The sequence below is a fragment of the Paroedura picta genome, chromosome 5 (genome assembly GCF_049243985.1).
Source record: "Paroedura picta isolate Pp20150507F chromosome 5, Ppicta_v3.0, whole genome shotgun sequence".
Classification (NCBI taxonomy): Eukaryota; Metazoa; Chordata; class Lepidosauria; order Squamata; family Gekkonidae; genus Paroedura; species Paroedura picta.
Window position 1 is genome coordinate 84,955,983 of NC_135373.1, and position 21,456 is coordinate 84,977,438.

At 43.7% G+C, this 21,456-nt stretch overlaps 1 protein-coding gene across 8 annotated transcripts in view; it reads right to left on the reverse strand.

The window, feature by feature from the left end:
- KCNC2 (potassium voltage-gated channel subfamily C member 2) overlaps positions 1-20,126 on the reverse strand; it is a 78,504-nt gene extending 58,378 nt beyond the window's left edge. For 7 of the 8 annotated variants that reach the window (XM_077338841.1, XM_077338839.1, XM_077338836.1 and 4 more), the window contains exons 1-2: positions 18,914-19,053; positions 17,656-18,463 (exon numbers count right to left, since the gene is read on the reverse strand). In XM_077338841.1, the coding sequence (XP_077194956.1) occupies positions 17,656-18,444 (789 nt within the window). In that variant the 5' untranslated portion in view covers positions 18,445-18,463; positions 18,914-19,053. Of the gene's footprint in view, positions 1-17,655; positions 18,464-18,913; positions 19,054-19,604 lie in introns of those variants that run through there. The other variant, XM_077338835.1, reaches the window with a different exon arrangement.
- Between the last annotated feature and the right edge of the window lie 1,330 nt (positions 20,127-21,456).

Below are 21,456 nucleotides of genomic sequence, written 5' to 3' on the forward strand. Positions count from 1 at the left end.
TAAAAGCAGAAAAGGAAGGGTATACATTTAAATAAAGGAAAATGTAAAAAAGGAAAATAAATAATTTTCCCATGTTGTATATGTTGCCCAAGCTCTACTCAAAATATCTCAAGCACTTTATAAAGAAAGGTTAAGTTTTCTATAGGAATTGCATGCCTACCATAACATTATCTCCAGCCCACCTAGACTTCTGCATAGCAAGTTCATAGCCTCCTTTTCCTCAGTACTCTGGTTCCATCTCCAAGGAATCCTTATCAGAAACAGAGAGAGAGAGAGAGAGAGAGAGAGAGCATACTCCCTACCCAGAATGAAAAAATTGCGCAAAAACCTACATGCTACTCTGAAGTCTCTGCTACAAATCTGATATTTCTTGGCGATCTTTCATACAAGAACTAACCAGCGCCAATCTTGCTTCAATTCTGACAAAATCAGGCTATCCTGGGCTATTCTGGTAAGACTGTGTGTGTGTGTGTGTGTGTGTGTGTGTGTAGAATAAAATCAAGGAAATTCTTTGAATGTAGCAAATTGCACTTTCAGGGATGCAATAATCTCTCCAATCCTCTGTCAATGAAGCAAGGTGAAACTCTTGATTCCATATTGAGATTAAACCATATAGCATAATGCTCCATGCCATAGAATATTCCTTAACAGGCTCAGACCGAACACAGATCATGATAAGATATATAATTTATACTCCTTTGATTTTCTGGAAAAAATATTTTCTTATTTTGGCACTAAGAAGATATTTTTCAGTCAACATGAAAGACAGGATACAGAAGAGAAATTATGGAGCTGATTATAAACTAAAGTGCCATATTAGTTACTACTGCTTTAGGTGATTTTTCCCCCTGTCTGCTCTATTTCTACTTCATTAGTTTCCAGGAAGTAATAATCTTTTGCCATTAATGATACTTAGTTGTCATTGTGAATTTACCTAACACTTATCTCATTAGCTTCTTCTTTATGCTTAATATAGTCTATTTTTCATTTGCCCATTTGTAAGAGATTGTAAAAAATCACTCTGTAACCCATCTTCTCAAAAGTGTATTTTTACTGTAATAGAAATATAATTAAAAATTAAATAAATCATTATATGGAGCATTCAATATATCCGACAACCTGAGACAGATAGTTTAATTAATACAATTACACTTTCATGTATCTGGATTTTATGAAATAAGGAAATTTGTCACTCTGACAACCACCACTTGTTTCAATCTGTACATTAGAAATAAAACTCCTAAATCTGCTCTCTACATTGACTCAGAATTCTCCTATGGGCATATAAGTAACAGGCATGCTTCATCCTATTTCCACATTGTAAGGTTCCATTCCACCCTATTTGAATCACGCATACAGAGTACTTAAATGGAAAGCCTTGATACTTCTGCTGGACCTCATGATTTGAGACTTGCAGTTTAACACATTTCCACTTGCTAGGCATATTTAGAAATCCATTCAAATTATAGAAGTCTTTCATCAACTTTGAATTTAGGCTCAAGGATACAAAAACCAAAATTGGTAAGGAAGAAATTCTTACTCCATGTATGTTATTGTTATGTAGGTGGACTCAATGGTGCTAATCCTGAACACTATGCAAATGAGGAATTGTAAGTGAATCTATTGCTGACTCTTGTTCTAAGGACTTACGGATCAATAGCCCATGATAAGAACCAATCAGGTTCTTTGGCAGGCTAGCCAAAGTATATATAAGTTCATGTTGTGCCTATGTTCTCTGTTTGCTGTTTTTGTTGGACAGTAGACATAGTAGACATAGACATAGTAGACATAGACTGTTTTCAAAGAGTCTATGTCTACTGAACCCACAGACTTAATAGTTATGTCCAATAAGACTGCAGATCAGTAAGCATTAAAAATTTCCCCTTACTAATAACTGGCTCAAGAACTCCCAAAATCTGTGATAAATGTAAATATTTTTACTGTACAACAGTGTATTTCAGTCATGTATTTTCTCTTTTGTAGACAGCAAAGTGGGAGAAAGCTACCACAAAAACCACTGCCTACATTTTAAGGCAACACCATTCTCTAATACTCCAAATCTGCCATTTGTTTCTTATCTTCAAAAGCAATCTTTCAGTGGTTCTGCTTTCTGATCTTTTGTCTTTTTTAAATTGTCATTTCACGGGCATCAGGTCTTTCCAACAGCTCCAGTTCCCAGGATATGTTTGCATGGGTTTTCTAACTGTACCTATATACAAAAGCAATAGCACTTCTAACATACAAATATGTCAGTTTTATTTACCTGGATGTCCTATATGTCATATCAAAGCCATTTGTAAAAAGAACACAAGAAAGAGACACCATAAGTTTTCAAAAGACACTGAAAAATATGAAGAGGTTAAAATCTGTTCATTTTCATCCTGTAAGGCTATTTGTATAAATGCTTCCTTACATGTATTTTTCATAAAGTTATTGGGATATCCACAGATCTCTACCTATTGCTATTTCTATGTTGGAGCAGACATGTGGAAGACATCTGATTCACATGCCAAGCTTATTATTACTTGTTTTGTAATAACTATGACACTTCTTGTTGCATTTAACTGCACTTCTTCAAAGAAGAGATGCCAAACTTTGATACCAAAGTCAAGCACTATTTAAAATCCAATTAAAATAATAGCTGAGCTAAACATATGCCCCCTCGCACTGAAATCAAGGCCTTAAGAAAGCTGAATTTAGGCTCACCCGCCTCAAGATTTTTCTCTTTCCACATACCCAATGTTACATTCTAACAATATATGTGGCAGTGACAGTCTGGCTCAAGCAATGCCAGCTGAAACACAACTCTTCCAAGATGGAGGTCCTGTGGCTGGGTAGAAAGGGAAGTGCTATTGCCCTGACTGGATGGAGTCCAGGTGAAGTTCACACACTCAGCTAGGAATTTGAGCTAGGGACCTTGATGCCTCCAGGTCCCTAAGTTAGCCAGCTGCCATTTTACCACTTATTTCAAGTATGGCTACTAGCGCTCTTCCTTACCCCAGAACACCTAGCCACAGCGATCCATGCAACAGTTATCACCAGACTAAATTTCTGTAAGATGCTCTACACGGGCCTTCCTTTATCCCTGATCTGGAAACTTCAGCTGGTACAAAATGCAGCTGCTAGGGTTCTCACCAGAACACCATGGAGAGCCCATATCCAACCTGCACTGAGGCAGCTGCACTCCTTACTGGTTGAATTCCAAATCAAGTTCAAAGTTCTGTTTTTTACCTTTAAGGCCATTCGCGGTCTGGGCCCAGCATATCTAAGGGACTGTCTGACTCCCCGTGTCCCCTGCAGGGCTTTACGCTCTGTGAGTACTAATAAGTAGGGGCTCCCTGACCCACATAAGATTTGTCTGGCCTCAACCAGGGACATGGCCTTTGTAGCCCTGGCCCCTGCCTGGTGGAATGAGTTCCAGGAATAGCTACATGCCCTGACAAAGCTAATGCAGTTCCATAGGGCCTGTAAGACGGAGCTCTTCCAGGCTTTTGGTTGAGGCTCGGTTAAGGGGTCCCTCCTATTTATTCACAGAGTAAAATAACCTTTGATATTAATCAAAATAACTAATCAGTTTAAAATGAAACTAAAATATTATCAATATTTAAAGCAAATCATACTAGGGCATATTTCTCTGTCTAATTTGGTAGGCAATGGCACAAAATCTTGCTACTTTGCAGGTGATATCTGTGTATATCAACAAGGAACATTGATATGTAATAGCTGTTTATTTTGCCTTGATGTCTGACCAAAATTGGTACTATATATTGGGATCGAATGTCTTGATAAAAGCTACATAGCAGGAGCACATGTTCTATAGATTCTACTACTTCCACCGGGCATGAACATAGGTGTAGAATATAGGGGGTTCAGGCATATCTTCGTTCAGTAACAGCTGAGGGAAAGGCATTGAGTTGAACAAGACTGAAAGCTCTACTCTGTTTTGGATAATCCAAAAAATGCAGGTATCTTGCTGGGGTGAAGTTTTTATGGAAATTTCCTGCTGTGATAGTAGGGTACAATTGGGCTCTACCCTATTGTAGAGAGACGTCCCATAATCTTTGTTTAATTAAAGTTCTGGCCTGTTGGAGTCTGAGTTTCAGTAGAAAATTAGTGGATAGACCAATGTGAAGCAATTTCTACTTTTTCGACCAGATTGACTGAAACATATCTACAGAGCTTCATGCTGTTATAGCAGAGGGATTGTAAATTACCTTTAACCACAGATATATAGCTTGAAGCCAGGCATGGGTTTCTAAAGAACAAGTCCCGCTTCTAGTCATAGGAGAGCATTACATATGCATCAGGGTACCCCAAATACCATTCTCAGAATTTTTGATTGAATTGCTTCTAATTTTGAATGGTTTTTATATAGGCACACCTGAGCTCCGTACATGACATGAACAATAACTTTTTCTTCAAAAACCTCCAGAGTATGTGGTATATGGGAACCCCCTTTCGTGAAAAAGAATCTTAGCATGCCTGTTGAAGTTTTTTGTGCAGTGGCCATTGCCTGTTGCAGTTGGGAAGACCAGGATCCGGAATACTGGAACACAACACCCAAATATTTGAACATCTTAACTTGGCCGATTTTATGATCATCTGTCTGCCATCTGTCACCCCACTGACTGCCATGGTTGATTCAGCTGACCTGGCTGGCTAGGCGGGTGTCCCCTACCTCCTTCACCACTCCATGTTTGTCCCTCCCAAAGCTGTGTGCTCAGTGGAAGAAGACAACCATCCCAGATAGAAGGAGTGTACCGTTCTTAGGTCAAGGGTCCCTTCCTCTGTTATTTGATGACGTCCATTTATATCCTCCTGGGTTGTCAGTTGACTGTTTGGGGGAGGGGGTTAAGAGGATCAGGAGGTTTTTTGGTTTTGCTAATTTATTGAGGTATATTTTAATCCTGTTGTTTCACTTCTGTTGTAAACCACCAGAAGCTGTCTGTGACAAGAGTGGCAACATACCAATAAACAAACAAACAAAACATGCATAGGCAGCTTCTAGTCAATTGATTTAAAAATACACAAGAACTATATTGCAAATACAAAAATCATTATTGGACAAATCTTTTTTCTTGGTCACTTTCGTACAGGTAGTCAAGCTGCTAATGTATATTTCTAAGAAAAAATGTCATTAAGAAATTTGTGATAAAGCAAGTGATAAAGCGTCAACTTTGGTTATTACTTATTCACTTTTGGTATCCTACCTTTTACAGCTAATACAATGTACAAAGCAGTGGATCATAATGAAAAGCTAAATTACTTTATTTCCTATCTTAATGGGTATATATCCATCCTATGCCCCAAAGCAATTCTAAATGCTGTTTTCTGTATATTAAATATTATACTATAACGACAAAGACATGATGTCCTTCAATAATTCTTTAATTAAACACCATACCACATAAAAAACGTGTTAAAACAACTTTTAAGAAAAAAAAATCAAAACAAAACACAGAAACTAGGAACTCTGCAGTAATCCACTAGTTTTTCTTTTTAATACCAGTTTTATAGTTTAATTGGTTTTATAGTTTAATTGACTGGGGAAGGCACTGGCAAACCACCCCGTATTGAGTCTGCCATGAAAACGCTAGAGGGCGTCACCCCAAGGGTCAGACATGACTCGGTGCTTGCACAGGGGATACCTTTACCTTTACCTTTATAGTTTAATTGATGCAGATAAGCATCCATACATTATTCAGTTCAATCCTATTTCAGTTAGTTAGAATAATTCTTCAGCTGTTGGGTGTGCAAACTTTTTATGGGAAACATAATATTAGATGCACATCTTACCCATGTTTGGAGATTTGTGTACAAAAGCTGTTATGAATAGCAGTGAAGCTGGTAAATGTTAAGTTGAATGCAGAGCAAGGGTCATGCAAGATTTATATGAGGATTTCATCTTCCTAGATTTATGGTCTCCCAGGCAGCCATTTCCAACCTGGGAATTCGAACCCATGTGGACTACTAGCCTTGCAGATTGGGAAGATATAGTGGGGAAGGGGGCAAAATTGTTCCATGATGCCTCTCCCACGAGCAGAAAGTTCATTGATATAAAAGAAAAAAAGGAGAAATTTTGGCTGGTTAGCCATCCTACTGCAGCATCCAAGCCTGCTTGGCTATTAATACATGAAGGTCCTACAATCCCAGGAATAAACTCTCCCAGGGATGGAAATTACTTCTAGAGGAGCGGAAAGCCAGGAATCTATGTGCCTGTCAGCACATTCCAAGCCTTCACCCCAGTTGCTGTTAGTCCAAAAAAGTCCCTTAAATGTGAAATTAGCAAAATTGTGTGATCTCTGATCAGTTTCATCTGTACAGGGAAGGATATACTTGCCACTATGCCTTTGTCAACTACACTGCTGCACTTTGTCACCTCTAGAGGGGTGAGAAGTAAAGATAGTTAACTTTGGAGAGTTATGTGCCAAAAGCTGCAAAGAACAGCACTCAAACTGACAAGCTTTCAAAAAAGATAAAGGTATATTTTTATTTATCTATATATCTATCTAGCTATCTATTTATTTATTAGATTTTTATGCTGCCCTCCCATATAGCTCAAGGCTGTCTGAAAACTTTTGTACCTAAATGCTCTCTACAGATGCTCCAAACATAAGCAAACAAAAACAGACCAAGTCTGAAAAATCATTTTCCCCCTCCCCATTTGTTTTTCAGTCTAATGAAAATTCAGTCCAATGCTTGCATACTGTTCTGAATTATTTACACTGGTGTTAACAAATGGTATTTCATAGATCTTGTTCTTTTCTTTGGATCAGACAACTACATGGAATGCCTAATGCAGGCTTTTTCAGACTTTTGACCATGGTGGAAGCCCTGAGATAATTTTTTCAGACTTCAATGAGCCCCAGAAGTGATTTCTGCTGGCCATGCCCCCTACCATGCCCCCAGAAGTGACATCCCTACCCACACACTCCTTTTACTCCCTCCCCCACCTGTACTAGTACTACAACAATTCTGCCACATGTAAAACAGAACAAAGAGTAGAAGCTGAGAACACAGCCCAGATCCCCCTATACCACACCACTTCAGAGCTTCCACAGACGCCCTTCAGAACTCCAGAGAACCCCAGAGGTTCACTGACCCATGGTTGGGAATCCCTGGTCTAATGAGTGTACAACATTTTAAAAATATCTGAATGCTCACCAAACACCTACATCTCTTTCAGCTTCCAAACAAACCTAACACTCAGATATCCTGGGTTTTATACTTACACTTTGGTAAAATTAACAGGGATAGGTAGAAGAGAAAAAGAAAGCACTAGGCAATTCTTAATCCACAAACTACTTGTAAGATACTGAGAATAATGCAAACACTTTAATCCTGGCTCCTCAGCAGCTCTATGTCCCATGCCCCAACAGGAAGCATGTATAAGAAACTTGCCAGTATGCAACTGAAAGCTTCTCCCAAAGTCAATCTCTACAAGATTGATGAAGGCCTACACACTTTCTCTTTAAAAGAGTTTTGTAGACATTCCTACATTACTATCATAACTGCAAAAATCAAACACCAATAAAGTTGTGCAACAAATCAACACAATATATCTTCACCACAGTTCAAAATCCCCTGATAAAAGTTGTATCTTCTTAAAAGCAGAAATTGTCAAGAGAATCCACCTGAGAGTCCAGAGAATAAAAACCCAGATCAAGCAGTTACACCTTTTTACAAGCTCTAGAAACAATCCTTGGGCTCAAGCAAGGCATTTAATATTTTGGATGACTGAAAATCCTATCCTAAAACCTGCCTCTGAATAGCTTGGGGGCAACAAAGCCTGGCAGATATGTTGTTGCCAAGCAGCACTATCACATTGGCATCAGAAACGTATAATCCCAGCATAGAAATAAACTGCATCAGAACCATGCAGGGGAAGAGGCGGAGGCTTAGCTATCATCCAAAACACTTCCACCACCCCAGACCTGACCCACTGTCTAATCCCAACATCTGAATAATGATACACCAGCAACAACTCTGGTATAACTTTAACTCTCAGAAAACACAAAGTGCACTTTGACTGAATATCTTCCCTATAAACCAAAAGAAAATATTGTTTTAATAAATGCAATGATCTTAAGTTGCTCCTTATACAAAGTTAATGCATTTTATAGGCTTTCATCTCAACAATGGATGTGTGCCACTTTGTTTCCTTAAGGATACTTCTGTTAATGTAATATTAGCAAATTAAAGCAAGCATCTAAGAGACAGAGCAAGTTCTAAAAGTTCGTGCTGATTGAAATGTAGAGGAACGATCCACTTTATAACCATATAAACCAATCTTTCAGATTTCCCTTAAATCAAATAAAACCAATCAGCCTCAATAAATCTACAGCCAAACTAAATGATGATATCCATCTAGGGAAGGGAATTACTCTTAGTAGAGAATGCATTTAAGTGACCTATAATATTCAATCAAATTAAAGAATGAACTAGTTATGATAACAATCCATTTCAAGACAATCAAAGTTAAGAATGGTTTTGGGGCACTACATAATATCTGAGCAGGGAACACATTGATTGTTGTTGACATCCAAACCCTGAAGTGTGGCTGCAGATAACATCACTAAGCTTTGTCAGGCCTATGCCACAGACATGTACAGACCTGCGTGCTTGTATCTGTTTTGACAAACTTTTTTTTAATTCTGACTTATTACGCAGATTTGCCAGAGCTCTTGCATCAGTCAGTGATGGCAACTTCAGGTAAACTGCCCTCTGGGAATCAGCCATGGAGCTAATAGTACTACTGCCTTCATCACTCATTAGCCCTTGCACCTGCTGAAAAGGGTGTTTGCATGTCAGAGCTGCTCAGGACAGGAAGAGCAATAATGCTGTACTATTAATAGCTGTATAGCACCAAGCAGTTAGGTTCCAAACCTTTGGATCAATGCTCAGACCCTTACCAAAGATTCTGAGTGCCACTACTTATCATGGAAGAAGACCAATCAAGCTCCTAAATGTATATTTATTGTGTTAAAGGAAAACTAAATAAAGACAGGTCAGCCATTTTAGCAATAAATATGAAAGTAAAACTTGATTCTTGATGCTCAAGAACTCAAAATAGAAATACCACAATCTTAAGAACTAAAGAAGAGTCCTGCTGGGTGAGTCCAGCATCCTGTCTCACATAGTGGCCAATTCCTCTGGACAGCCAACGACAGGGCATAGAGGCTGAATCCTTCCCCTGATTTGGCCTCCTGGCTCTGGGATTCAGAGTAGTAGTGACCCTGAATGTGGAGGTTCCCCACAGTCACCACGGCCAATAGCCACTGATAAATAAATAGATGAATCATCCATGAATCTAATCCTCCTTTTAAAGCTGTTTATTCCTGTGGTCATCACTAAATCCTCTGGCAGCAAATTCCACATTCTAATCACTGTCTGTAAAGTAGTACTTTCTTTCATCTGTCCTGAACCTACTGTGCATCAGATTCATCTGATCCCCTTGAGATTGAGGAAGAATAATTTATCTTTGTCAGCTCCCTCCAAATGAGGCCATATTATAGATCTATACATGTTTTATTCTTGATCCCTTTCCTAAGAATCCCTAAAACAGAGTTTGCATTTTTCACCACTGCAGCACACTGGGTTGACACTTTCATTAAGCTAGCCATTATGACCCCAAGATCTTTTCTCCTCTCAGCCTCAGCAAGTTCTTACCCCATTAGCCTATACTTGGTTGGAAATTTTTTGTCCCAATGTGCATCACTTTACACTTACCGGCACTGAACTTCATTTGTCACCCACTCACCTGGTTAGTGGGGGTCTTCTTGGAGCGCTTCACAGTCAACTTTGGTTTTCACTATCCTGAATATCGACATACTGGAGGCAGCATAAGCTTAGAGCTGGTACCAGTAGGTACATGACTGCTGGCTAGGAATACCTAGTGCTAGTTCACCTATATAGTTCTGATTCCAGCCATTCCCTGCATTCACCATGGTCTTGTGTCTCCAACTCCTAAGGGAATACAGACTCCCAGCACTTGCTTCTAAATTATGTGGGCTTCTTATCCAGGCCTTGCTGCCAACCACCAGCTGCTGTTACGCCAATGGCACACTATCAAACAAAATGTTACATAAAGAAAAGTTTTAGATGGGTAGCCATGCTGCTCGTATATGTTTAAAGAAACAGGAGGCCAATGGCACCCTCCAGACAACCAAAATCCATTCCAGCGTAATCTTTTGTGAGTCAGAGTTCATTTCATCAAGTGCATATTTATTAGTTCAATGCTTTTATGCTCACAACCGAAAGTTGGGAGATGTTCCAAGGAGTGGCCACTTTAGAACAAGACCTAATATAGCATAAGTGGTTCACTCAGAGTGAGTGGCATGACATGTTAAAGTGAGAGAAGTCAGAAGGCCCATTGTCCAGACCATCCACGGTTTAACAACAAAGTTCACTTAAGATGTTTTGGGAACCCCATTACTGAAAAAATAGGCTACTCTAAATTCACACTATTTCTTCACACCCTTTCTCACCCATTCCACAATAAAGAGAGTAGTTCTGGGAAAGGCAAAAACATGGAAGGGAGGGAAAGAAGGAAACGTTCAAGAAAGGGGAAAAGGTAGTTAAGTGGATAGAAGACAGAAAAGGCAAAAAGGAGGGCAGATAAACTGGTTGATGATGTAAGGCAGTGGTCCTTCCGGTGTAAGGCAGTGGTCCTTCCGGTTGCTTCGGACCGGTGCTCCGGAGTGGCGGGAGAGGGTGGCCCAGGGCCCCGCGCATGCGCGGCTGCCCCAGCGCAAACGCACATGCACGGACTGCTGCGCATGTGCATTTGCGCCCGGCATTTGCGCCCGGCGCGTGCGCGGCAGTCCACGCATGCGCGTTTGCGCCGCCGCTATGCCGGCGGCCGCAGCTCCCTCTCCCGGCCCCTCCGGGCCGCCAGCAAATCGGCTGCCAAAGCGGCCGATTAGCTTGCGGCTCGCCAAGCTTCTCTTCCCCCCCCTCCCGAAACAAGAAGCTTGCTGGGCCGCGAGCTAATCGGCTGCTTCGGCGGCCGATTTGCTTGCGGCCTGGCGAGCTTCTCGCTTCGGGGGCGGGCGGGAAGAGGGAGCTGCAGCTCGGCGCCAAGGCCTTCGCGGCCCGGCACCAGGCTGCAGCCCGCGGGTTGGAGACCACTGATGTAAGGGATAGAAGCAAGCAAGGCAAGAGGGGAAAGTGTGGGGAGAGGGGTACAGGAGAAATGAAAAGCTCCTCACAAATCCTTGCAGGTTTCCTGCTAGTTTAATATCTAATATCTAATCAAGAAACAGCTAGCAGCCATGCTCCTAGCTCCTAGCTAACCAGAAAAATGGATTATAACTCAAATGGCAAACAGAAGAAAGTTATCAGCCAGGCTGATCAAAATTTTCTTAGAGAAAGAACAATTCTGCTATAAATATACTGTGGATCTCCTTGTGTGTGTGCTTACATCACAGGCAAATACCCTAGGAGAAGTAATTAAAACCAAAATTTCCAATATTAATTTTTAAAAGCTAAAAGTAGGTTTGTATGATTGCAGTGGAATCCCCGCTGACTGCAGAAGGCTCTGTCCATGATAGGAACAGGCAACGAATTAACCTGCCAGCATGAAAACCAAATGCACAGTGACATTAGGAAGCATCTCAGACATTCTTTAAGTCAGGAATCAAGGGATAAAGACATAACTATGTAGAAAGATAATCTGGATACTACACTTCTGCATTACTATCAAATAACTCTCCAAAAGAAAGATGCTAACAGCTTTGAATTTATGCACTGTATTTTTAGAAATTTGTTTTTAATATACACTGACTTTTCATTCCCAAATTACTTCAAATAAAAGCATTTGGGCCACTGAAGTTCCATTATACTATCATTGGGATGCTTCAGACAACTGTTCCCAAGTGGTCCTAAGGCTTAGCACCACTTGGGAACAGTTGTCTGAAGCATCCCAATGATGCTTAGGACCTAAGCACCACAAACAGCACTCTACCTGGCTAACTAGTCACAATGTGAGATGTTTTAATAAAATGGCTTCTATTCATATATGGTGAAAGGGACCAAGAAAGGCAGGCTCCAACTATGTTTTCTTGGTTGCTGATATATTAAGCAGTATGCAAGACGGAGCTCTTCCGCCGGGTCTATGGTTGAGGCTGGGGCTGCTGTGGTACATCGACTGCTCTCCTCCGGGCTTCTTCTTGAACACCGTTGACCTCCTTCTCCTCCACCCCCCCCTTTTTTTAGGAAGGGGGGTAGGAAGGGGATTTTATTATTGTACCGCCATGCTGTGATATTTTAAGTCTTTTAATGGGAGTTTTAATGGGGTTTTAAGACACTGTAACCCGCCACAAGCCATTTGGGAGTGGCGGGAAATAAATCTAAATAATAATAATAATAATAACAACAACAACAACAACAGTAGGCAGATACCCTGAAAAGGGCATCAACTGCTACCCTTCAGCCTAACAAGTAGTCCACACATTAATTCTCCTTATCATCTATGCAGAAATATACAAATAATACATCTTAATGTAGAGAGCTTGAAATGCTTCAGGTGTTCAATGCGCAGCCAAGACTCACAGCAGCTGCCAGTTGATGCTGCAGAGGGCTAGCTGGAGGCAGATGCAACCGTCCCAGTGGCCCTTTACAGCTTGAGGTGTGCATGCACATGTGCACAGTGTCTAAGTGGGTAGGCAGGACCCGTAGCACCTATAAAGGTGCCACATGCATGGGTCCCAGCCTCTTTGCCCAGGATGCCGCAGAGCAGCTTCCCTCCCATCCACCCTATATTGATGTGGAAACAGCCTTGTTCTAGCGTTTGAGGTCGATGTTTCATGGTTAATATTTCATCACAGCTGCGAGTTTGCATGTGATGGAGCCTGTTGGCAGGGAGTTCAGTGTGCAATCAGACTCCCTGGGATGCAGGGCCTCCATAAGAGGTGGCATGTAAACGAGTGCAGCTTACCTGGCTGGGAGGCCAGGGCCTTATAGACAAGCAACCTGAGGCCAGCCAAATGAGGTGGACACCAGTTGGCTCCCCCACACAGGTCACTTCCCTTAGGGCAGGCTTCAGTAGGCAAGGGGATCTGCTCACCTGGTTGGAATGGTGCAGATCCCCAGGGCACCTCTGGACTCTGAGGGTTTTGTTGCAGTCTGCTGACTGCTAGGTCAGTCTCCCTCTCCCATGCTACGCCAACCTTCCCGTCAGGAAATAATGAAGCTGTGGCTTTGTTTATACTGTGGCCTTGTTTATACCCTCCTGCAAATCAAATGCAAATAAGTCACAGAAGTAGCATTGTAGGGCTTAGGGAAAGGGTAAGTTTACTGGGTGCGTTCCTTTCACATTTAGTACAACATGGAATATACATACATATGTCCTTTATTATATGCTAGATATGAAAACTGGAATGACCACACACTCTTATAATATTACTTCCAATATTATGATTATGGAGGATGGAACAAAATTTCAGAATTCAAGGATCCAGCATTACATTTATAGGCATCAGAGTGATGCACATGGTTGCTTTCCAGTCCTTCTAATTATCTTCCCTTTTGATCTATCCCATTATTATAACACATTGCAACACTGAGAACTCTGGCAACATAGCTCTTCTTGACATCTTATCCTTTGCAACTGTCATTTCACAGAGAAGCTATTCCTAAATAAGTTTTATTTTTTATTTAAAAATATTTAATCATAAACAAGTGTTGAAATATGCAAGATTAGTCTTTCTGTTTAACCACAGAAGAAAAGAACATAATGTTGTCTACAAGCCTTTCCAGATGAAAAGGAAGCCTGCACTGTTTTTATCAGAAGCTGCATATGGGAGCTTTACAATTCATTGCCAACTTCTGCTCCCAGCTATATTAATGCAAATTATGACTGAATCACGACTTGGAGGTGTTTCTTTGATTAATCCACTGTAGCGGAATTTGGACATGCACACATATGTTCACACAGAATTATCTTCAGAAATGACAGCACAGATTATCTGTACAATGTTAATATCAAAGTAATGGACAATATTATTTTAAGATTAATAAATGGCAATGGCAATGTTTGCAATGAAAACAAGAAACTAGAAGCTGACCTGTTTCCATGGAAACAAGAAGAGCTGTAGACAGAGCAGCTCTAGAGAAAAAAAATGCTGGGCAAGAAAAATCTCTCTTATTTTACCTTTTTTCACCTATCAGCTCAAACACACTAAGTATGAGAATGACTGAGTCAATTTTTCTTGTATTCATAACTTATTAAGCCACAGGTGTCAGCCAACTCTCTAGCTACTAGCCTTTCCAGCTACTGCGCCAGCTTTCTAACAGATTACAGTCCTCAGGTAGTATTTGCACAGGCAAATACATAATTAGAAACTAGCAACAGGGCTGTATGCTAATTGTTAAAGTCTTCTTTCCCTCTTACTGTACTATAAGCAATCATTTCCAATTACTGAGTCATGGCTGAAAGCTGATAGCATATTGTTGTTGTTGTTATATGCCATGCTGTATATCCAGCTCACAAGTTTAAAACAGTCTGATAATACAGTTAAATAAATTATTAAAAGCAATGTAAAAGCTGCTGCCTCTTTTTCAATATATATCCTTACAGAGGGGGGCCACCCAGTGCTGATGGGTTTAAAGGGTTGGATTGATTCTCAGGTAGGCCATCATTTTAGATGTTATTTTCCTGGCACCTGTAGGCCTGTCAGAACAGCAAACAAAACAGGCTTCTCTTACCATAATGGCAAAGAAGCTTTCCTTGTTTATTTTCTTAGGAAATGTTCATAACAATTTCATCACTGAAAATATCTGCATTATTAATTACTGATAACACACTGGGACCTATGGGGCATGATCTACTTGTATTAACTGTAGGATTCTGACGCAGCTCAAAAGAGCCCTGTTTTCTCCCATTCTGTCACCTACATGCACATTCAGTCAACAAATCAAAATGTTAAGAGGAAAGGGTTCTGGCGAAGCCCAACCTTGTAATGCAAGAATACCCCACTTTTCACTACCTCTGGGAGTTTCAAGCCGCTTATAATCTCCTTCCCATTCTCTCTGCACAACAGGCATGTTGTAGGGTAGATGGGGCTGAGATGTCTGTGACTGGCCCAAAATCACCCAGCAGATTTCATGTAGAGGAGAATCAGATTAGTGTCTGCCACTCTTAACCACTACACCATACTGGGAATAATACTGATCACTGAGAACATCTGCATTCTCAGCCCACAGTGGTCTATCAGACCACATGGAAAGTAATCATACCAGTGCTACCAGTCATCCAAATGCTGTTGATGGATACTTCCCATGTACTTTGGCAAACCCATGAAAAAATAGATACTTTTACCTTCTGTTCCTGACTCCCAGAAACACCCTTGTATTTCTTACATGAAAAATGCCAAGTACTTTGACTACAAGCACATCAAACAGAAAGCAAGGAAGATGAAAGGATATAGATTGTCAAATGATTACTGCCACCAGAAACTTTAATATATGTCTAAAACAAAATAAATTAAAGTCCCACCAGGGTAACCTAATACAGTTCTATGCTCCTTTGGTTTTATATTGCACCCAAATGTCTATCACAAATCACCTTGAGAAATCAATGGCTATTCAGAGGATAGAAGAAAAATCAAGTTCTATCTTCTGTTTCACTTATTGCGTTGAATTTGAGTCACCTTGGGTCACCTTTAAGTATTTTCTGTTATAGATACCAAACAGGAATCCAAATAAACTATATCCAAGAAAAGATGCATATGCATGAAAGTAACAAGTTGTCTTGTTCTTATACATACAAAGAGATACTGCAAATAGGCAATGAAGAATAGAAGTATGTATCCTTCTGTAAAAATCCCAGCTCAGCATGGCCATGACTCTCACTACATATCAGTTTTCCTTCTACAAAGAAAAAATAGTAAGAACTCTAGGAGCATGAAAAAAACCTAAAGATGACAAAGCATGATAAAATCATCAAAATAAAAGTGACCCAGTTTGCAAACTTGCTACATTAACACAAAGGCAATTCATCTTTGTCCATACTAACAAGATAAATTTCCATACAGTATAGGCCTTGGGGGGGAAAAACCAGGAGCATACTCAGTTATTCCCTGGGCACATCCTGACAGCCCTTTAGTTTGGTGGTTAGCAGCGGTTTCAAAATCTCCAGTTCCTGCTGATCAGTTGCATGTTCTACATAATCTACATAGCCAGCTTTTTGCTTCAAACAGCAGACTAACTTTGCAGAAGTTCTACTTTTCCACAAAACATTTCCATGGAACTTCTGTAATGTGCCCAACTTAACACATATAACTTTCACTAAAAAAAATGGGTTGGTTTAAACATGAGCTCACATGCTGATGTCCATGCTTTTATAAACATGTCTGTCCTCCACAGCTGCTTTTCAAGGTTGTGCTACCTTTAAGTTGGACACTTGGCAGTTTTTTTAAAAAGCCAACACATGGACACATACAGCTAGGAATTTTAGTGGGGTTAATAGCAAGCTGAACTTGTAGAAAGCATTGAGTTCATACTTCATGGCAGTCACATTGCATTACTTGACTATCAACAAATCGGGGCTGAACCAGGTGAAGCGTTATGTTGTGTAAATATTCCAAGGGTGCCCAGTCATATTTAAATGCACTTTTCAGACATCTTAGCCCATCCACATATAATGTACCAACAGCTTGCCTATCCAGGCCTATTGCTAGCATCCTAATTAAATAAATAGGCTTGATTCAGATACAGGACTGGCAAACTAAAGGTGCCCTTCCATTAGATTTCCTTATTTAATCTGGAATACACTTTAAGTGTTTGGCACAGACAGTGCTGTTTGAACAAGATACTGTGCAATCACAATACCCTATGGGAGACTGCTTTTGCCTTAGCCAGCACTATATTTAAATCAAGCCAACATACACGCTAAGTGCTTTTGAACATGACACGCTGACATAGAACAAATACACAGGTAAGCACTTTATCTCACATCTGTTTTAGCAGCCCAGTCTCTTAGGCACAGTTCATCCATAACAGAAATAATAATTTATCTTATTTCACATGACTATTATGGAGGACCATGAAGAGTTGTTTTTTAATGCCCTGGAGAAATCTCAAAGTGACCTACAACTGACTTCCCCTCCTGTCCCCACAACAGACATCCTATGAGGTAGGCTGGGCTGAGAGAGCTCTGACAGATCTACTTTGAGAGAACAACTCTAACAGGACTGTGACTCACCCAAGGTCACCCAGCAGGCTGCATGTGGAGAATCAAACCTGATTATCCAGCTTAGAGGCCACGCTTAGGTGGAGGGAAACCAGCTCAGGCAGTTCCTGGAGCTACTGCAAGCCCTTGGTTCACCAGGAGGCCAAGACCTGGAGCTCATGGGAAAGCAGCTATCTGTATTTGAGATCTTTCCCAAGTGTTCCATTGTAAACCTCCATGGCAGAAAAGCGGTATACACACATTGCATTCAATACAGAAGCCATGCCCTTTCCAGGCCTTCCTACCACTGCAGCCTCCTGAGGACACCCAGACCGGGTCCTCCCTGGCCATGTGGGGCAGACTTGTCAGAGAATGGGAGAATGCTGGAGATAGCCCTCTTTTTCCCGGCAGTGTGGAGCTGAGCTGTCCTCCGGCCGCCCTTCTGCTGCCCTCCCGGGCTCCGCCCGCCAGCCCGCCCCCCTTACCCTGGCGGCGCGGGAGGAGTAGGGGTCCTCGAAGAGCGCCCACATGCGCGGCTGGAGCCTCTTCCAGCGCCCTCCGTGGCCGTCGAGGGGGGTGCCGTTGGCGGAGGACGAGGAGGAGGCGCCCACCGCGCCCACGTCCTCGATGCCCAGGCGCTTGGCGGCCAGGTCGTCGTCGTCGTCGGGCTCCCCGGGCGGCTCGCCGGTGATGAGGTCGGGCGCCTCGAAGATGTCGAGGGCCTCCTCGGCGTCGCGGTGCTGGCGGTAGGTCATCCAGCAGCAGGGCTCCACGTCGGTCTCGTCGATGCCCCAGAAGGCCAGCTCCTCCTCGAAGAGCGGCCCGCACACGTCGGCCGGGCAGTGCAGCTTGCCCGTGCGGTAGTAGTTGAGCACGTAGGCGAACACGCCCGGGTGGCGGTCGAAGAAGAACTCGCAGCACGCGCCCTTCCCGCCACCGCCGCCATTGGCGCCGCCGCCGCCGCCGCTCCCGCCCCCCACGCCCGGATTGGCTGCCGCGGGGCCCGGGTTGGCGGCGGGCAGGAGCGGCAGAGCGGGCGGCGGCGGCAGGGGCAGGGGCAGCGGTAGCGGCAGGGGCAGGGGCAGCGGTAGTGGCAGGGGCAGGGGCAGGGCGGGCGCCTCCTCTCCCCCGCCGCCAGGGGACTCGCCCTGGGACTGGCAGGCGAGCAGAGCCAGGCGCGTGCCCGGCAGGGTCTTGAGGGTGCTCCGGTAGGTCTCGTGCCTGGTGCCCCCGACGTTGAGGATCACCCTCTCGTTATCCTCGAGCTTCCCCATCCCTGTGGCTCAGACATGACTGCGGGCGAGAAGAAGCAGAGACACAACAAGCCACAGGCCGGCCGTTAATCCGGGGCCGCCGGGAGCGAAGGGCAGCCCTGGTACATCCGCCCCTCTCGCCCGCCCGCCGGCCAGGCCGCCCGCCGTGAGGGAAGGGACGGAGAGGGGGCTGCCTGCCTCCCGCCCAGGACCCCCGATGGGCAGAAGAAGGCACAAGCTCGGGGGCCACCGGGGCCATCCCGGCCGTCGAGGGAGGGCCTCCTGCCAACGTCCACGCATTCGTTGGCAGTTCTCTCCTGGGCTCCTGACCCAGAAAGTCCGACTTCTTTTCCCGCCTTCTGCCAGACTGTGTTGCCCTGTGCCCTACCCCTGCCGGTCCCCGCCCCGTCCCCTCTTGGAGTTGGCGGGGAAACGGGGACAAACGCGCCAGCGATCAGAAAGTTGCTGTGCAGACAACCCTGGAACAAACCTTGGGCTCCGTCCAGCTTCCCCCTGGGCGAACGGAGGGCAGTCCCCTTTGGCCACGCTCATTCTCCAAGGCAGCCTCTGCCTCGCCGAGCATCATCTGGCTTCTCCTCCCTTCTCCTCTGGCTCTCCTCTCGTCTCCCACCCCCCGCCCCGCCTGTGATGATCTGGACTCTTCCTCGGAGCGCCCACCCCCCACTCCCAACACAGTCGAGGCTCAGCCCGAAATAACACCGCCTCTCCTTCATAGCTCTCAGTAGTCACCTTCGCCAAGCCCCGTTCATCCCCCCCAGGCTTCCTGGATTTGTTCCATCAAATGGCCCGAACGAAAATCAGGAATTAAGAGATGTGACATTTGCCCGTCTGCTAGTAGGGGAAACCGACAGGAGGCGAAGGCTTGGTTGCTAATAAAAACACTCTGCGCCGCCGCCGCCGCCGCCGCCCCCCCCCCCCCCCCGCCCAGCAAATCGAGAGCAGCGGGCACACCCTACAGGATCCCTTATCGCATAACCTTGGCAGCGAATTCCTACGTTCGCTAGCCTCGCAAGATTTGACCTGTAGGTTTATATATGGGGAGGTAAGGAGAGCAAGTGGAGCCACAAACAGAGGGTTGTGATCATTCCCCACCCCATACACGCAAACACACCGATACACACACACACACACACACACCCATCACATTCCGTCCTCAATACCTTAGGAGGCTCTTCTTCACAGAGCAAGCGCTGTTTGCTTCGCAGCTGCTGTCAGACTCCTAGCCAGCCGCTCTGTGTACATCTGGAGGAAGCTAAGAACTACTTGTTGTGAGCCTTTCCCCCTCCCGTCTTCAGGTGGCCATTCCAGCGCCCCTGACTACCAGCTCTGAAAGCCACAAAAGCCATCCCCACCTGCTGCTAGGAAACCTCTCTCCTGTCAGTTTGCGAGACAGAGGAGAAGCTTTAGCATCGCGAGGGAGAAGAGCCATCACAAAACCCTGGGGGAGGGGGAAGAATGTCAGCAGAATGGGTTTTAATGATCAAAAGGACTTGGCGCCGTTTCATCCAAGGGACTCTTCAATTTGTCTCAACCCAAGGTGAAAAGAAATGCAGCCGTTCAGCAGGAGCTCTCCGTTTAGGACCGTGGCTTGGGAGCTGTCCCTTCAGCACCAATTTCTAGCCATTGATAGCAAGCTGCCCCCCTACAGTCTTCTGTGCCAAGGCTGTGTCATCGATATAATCACTGCAATCAGTCCACAGGATATGAAGGAGGGGGTATCTATTAGGAAGGCACCCTATCTCCCCCCCACCTCTTACATGCAAATTTCATTTTGGGAAAAACACGAGTTTCAGATTTGTAAAGACTTATTGGACAAAAAGGGCTAAGCAGTATTGAGCTACAAGTGTGAAGAGGAGCTGGACATTTGGACTCTGGAATTCTGGATCTCATAAGGGCATGAGTAGAAATATGGCTGAAAATAATTTCTGCTTATCTGTGCTCCTGGCTCTACCTCCCTGTCTCACCAACAAGGGTGGTGGCGGATCCTGTTGTGCTGTAACCTACTTGATAGATATCCATGGCAATAGACACCTTATCCCTAGACTATACTCATCAAAATGCTAGAAGCTCAACACTATGGTTAGAGAATACAGTATACAATATTCCAAACATAAGCCAAAGAACCATATTCAAAATCAACTGAAATAGAAGGATATGATGACTATATCTGTTTTCTTTTAGATAACCATATGACTTCTGAAATGCATTACTTCAGAAATCCAGAAAAAGGAATACATTTTGAAGTGATGGGGCAGTACATATATGCAGTCACAAATATACCATGTTGTATCGCTTATCTTAGTGTGTCTGTTGCCGTAAGAGCTACGACCCAGAGAGGATAGTATCAAAACTAGGCTATCCAAAAATGCTTTGTTCCAAGGGCCAAGAGAGGTTGAAAGGTGTGAAATTTAAACAAAGATGTTTCATTCTGAATCAAAATATTTTTAGTAGTAATCTACTTGAATCTACTAAAGATATGGGAAACTTGTCTTACCATTGGCATACTACTGTTCACAGCCAGACTCCTCTTCACACTGAAAGGTCGTTTATAGGCAGATATACCCATCTGTGGCCATCCATGGTCCATCTTTAGCTGAAGCATTTGTGGCAAAATCAGTACATTAACTGATGCCACAGGAATCAAGAGGGATCCTTGTACCTTGGGCAGCCAAAATTGACTCAGTCAGAAGTCCCAAGGCAAAACCCTGGGCAGCAGGTAGTTACAGCAACCAGATCGGGGGCATGCCACCTCCCTCCTTAGTCCCAGAGCACTGGGCACCAGCTAACAATGCCATTCTCTGATGCTGGAACAACAAAGGCAATGCTAGGGAACAGCAAGCCCCAGAGGCCATCTAGCTGGCCAGCAAACACAGAGGCAACCAGCAGAAGCTCAGCTGTGACAGCCTGGGTGGAGGACAGGCAAGGTACAGACATGCAAGAACCTGGAAGGAATCAGGCAGGAAGAGCATGGCTGAGTAGCTAATGAAACACCGGAGGAGGGCCAGCTAAGCT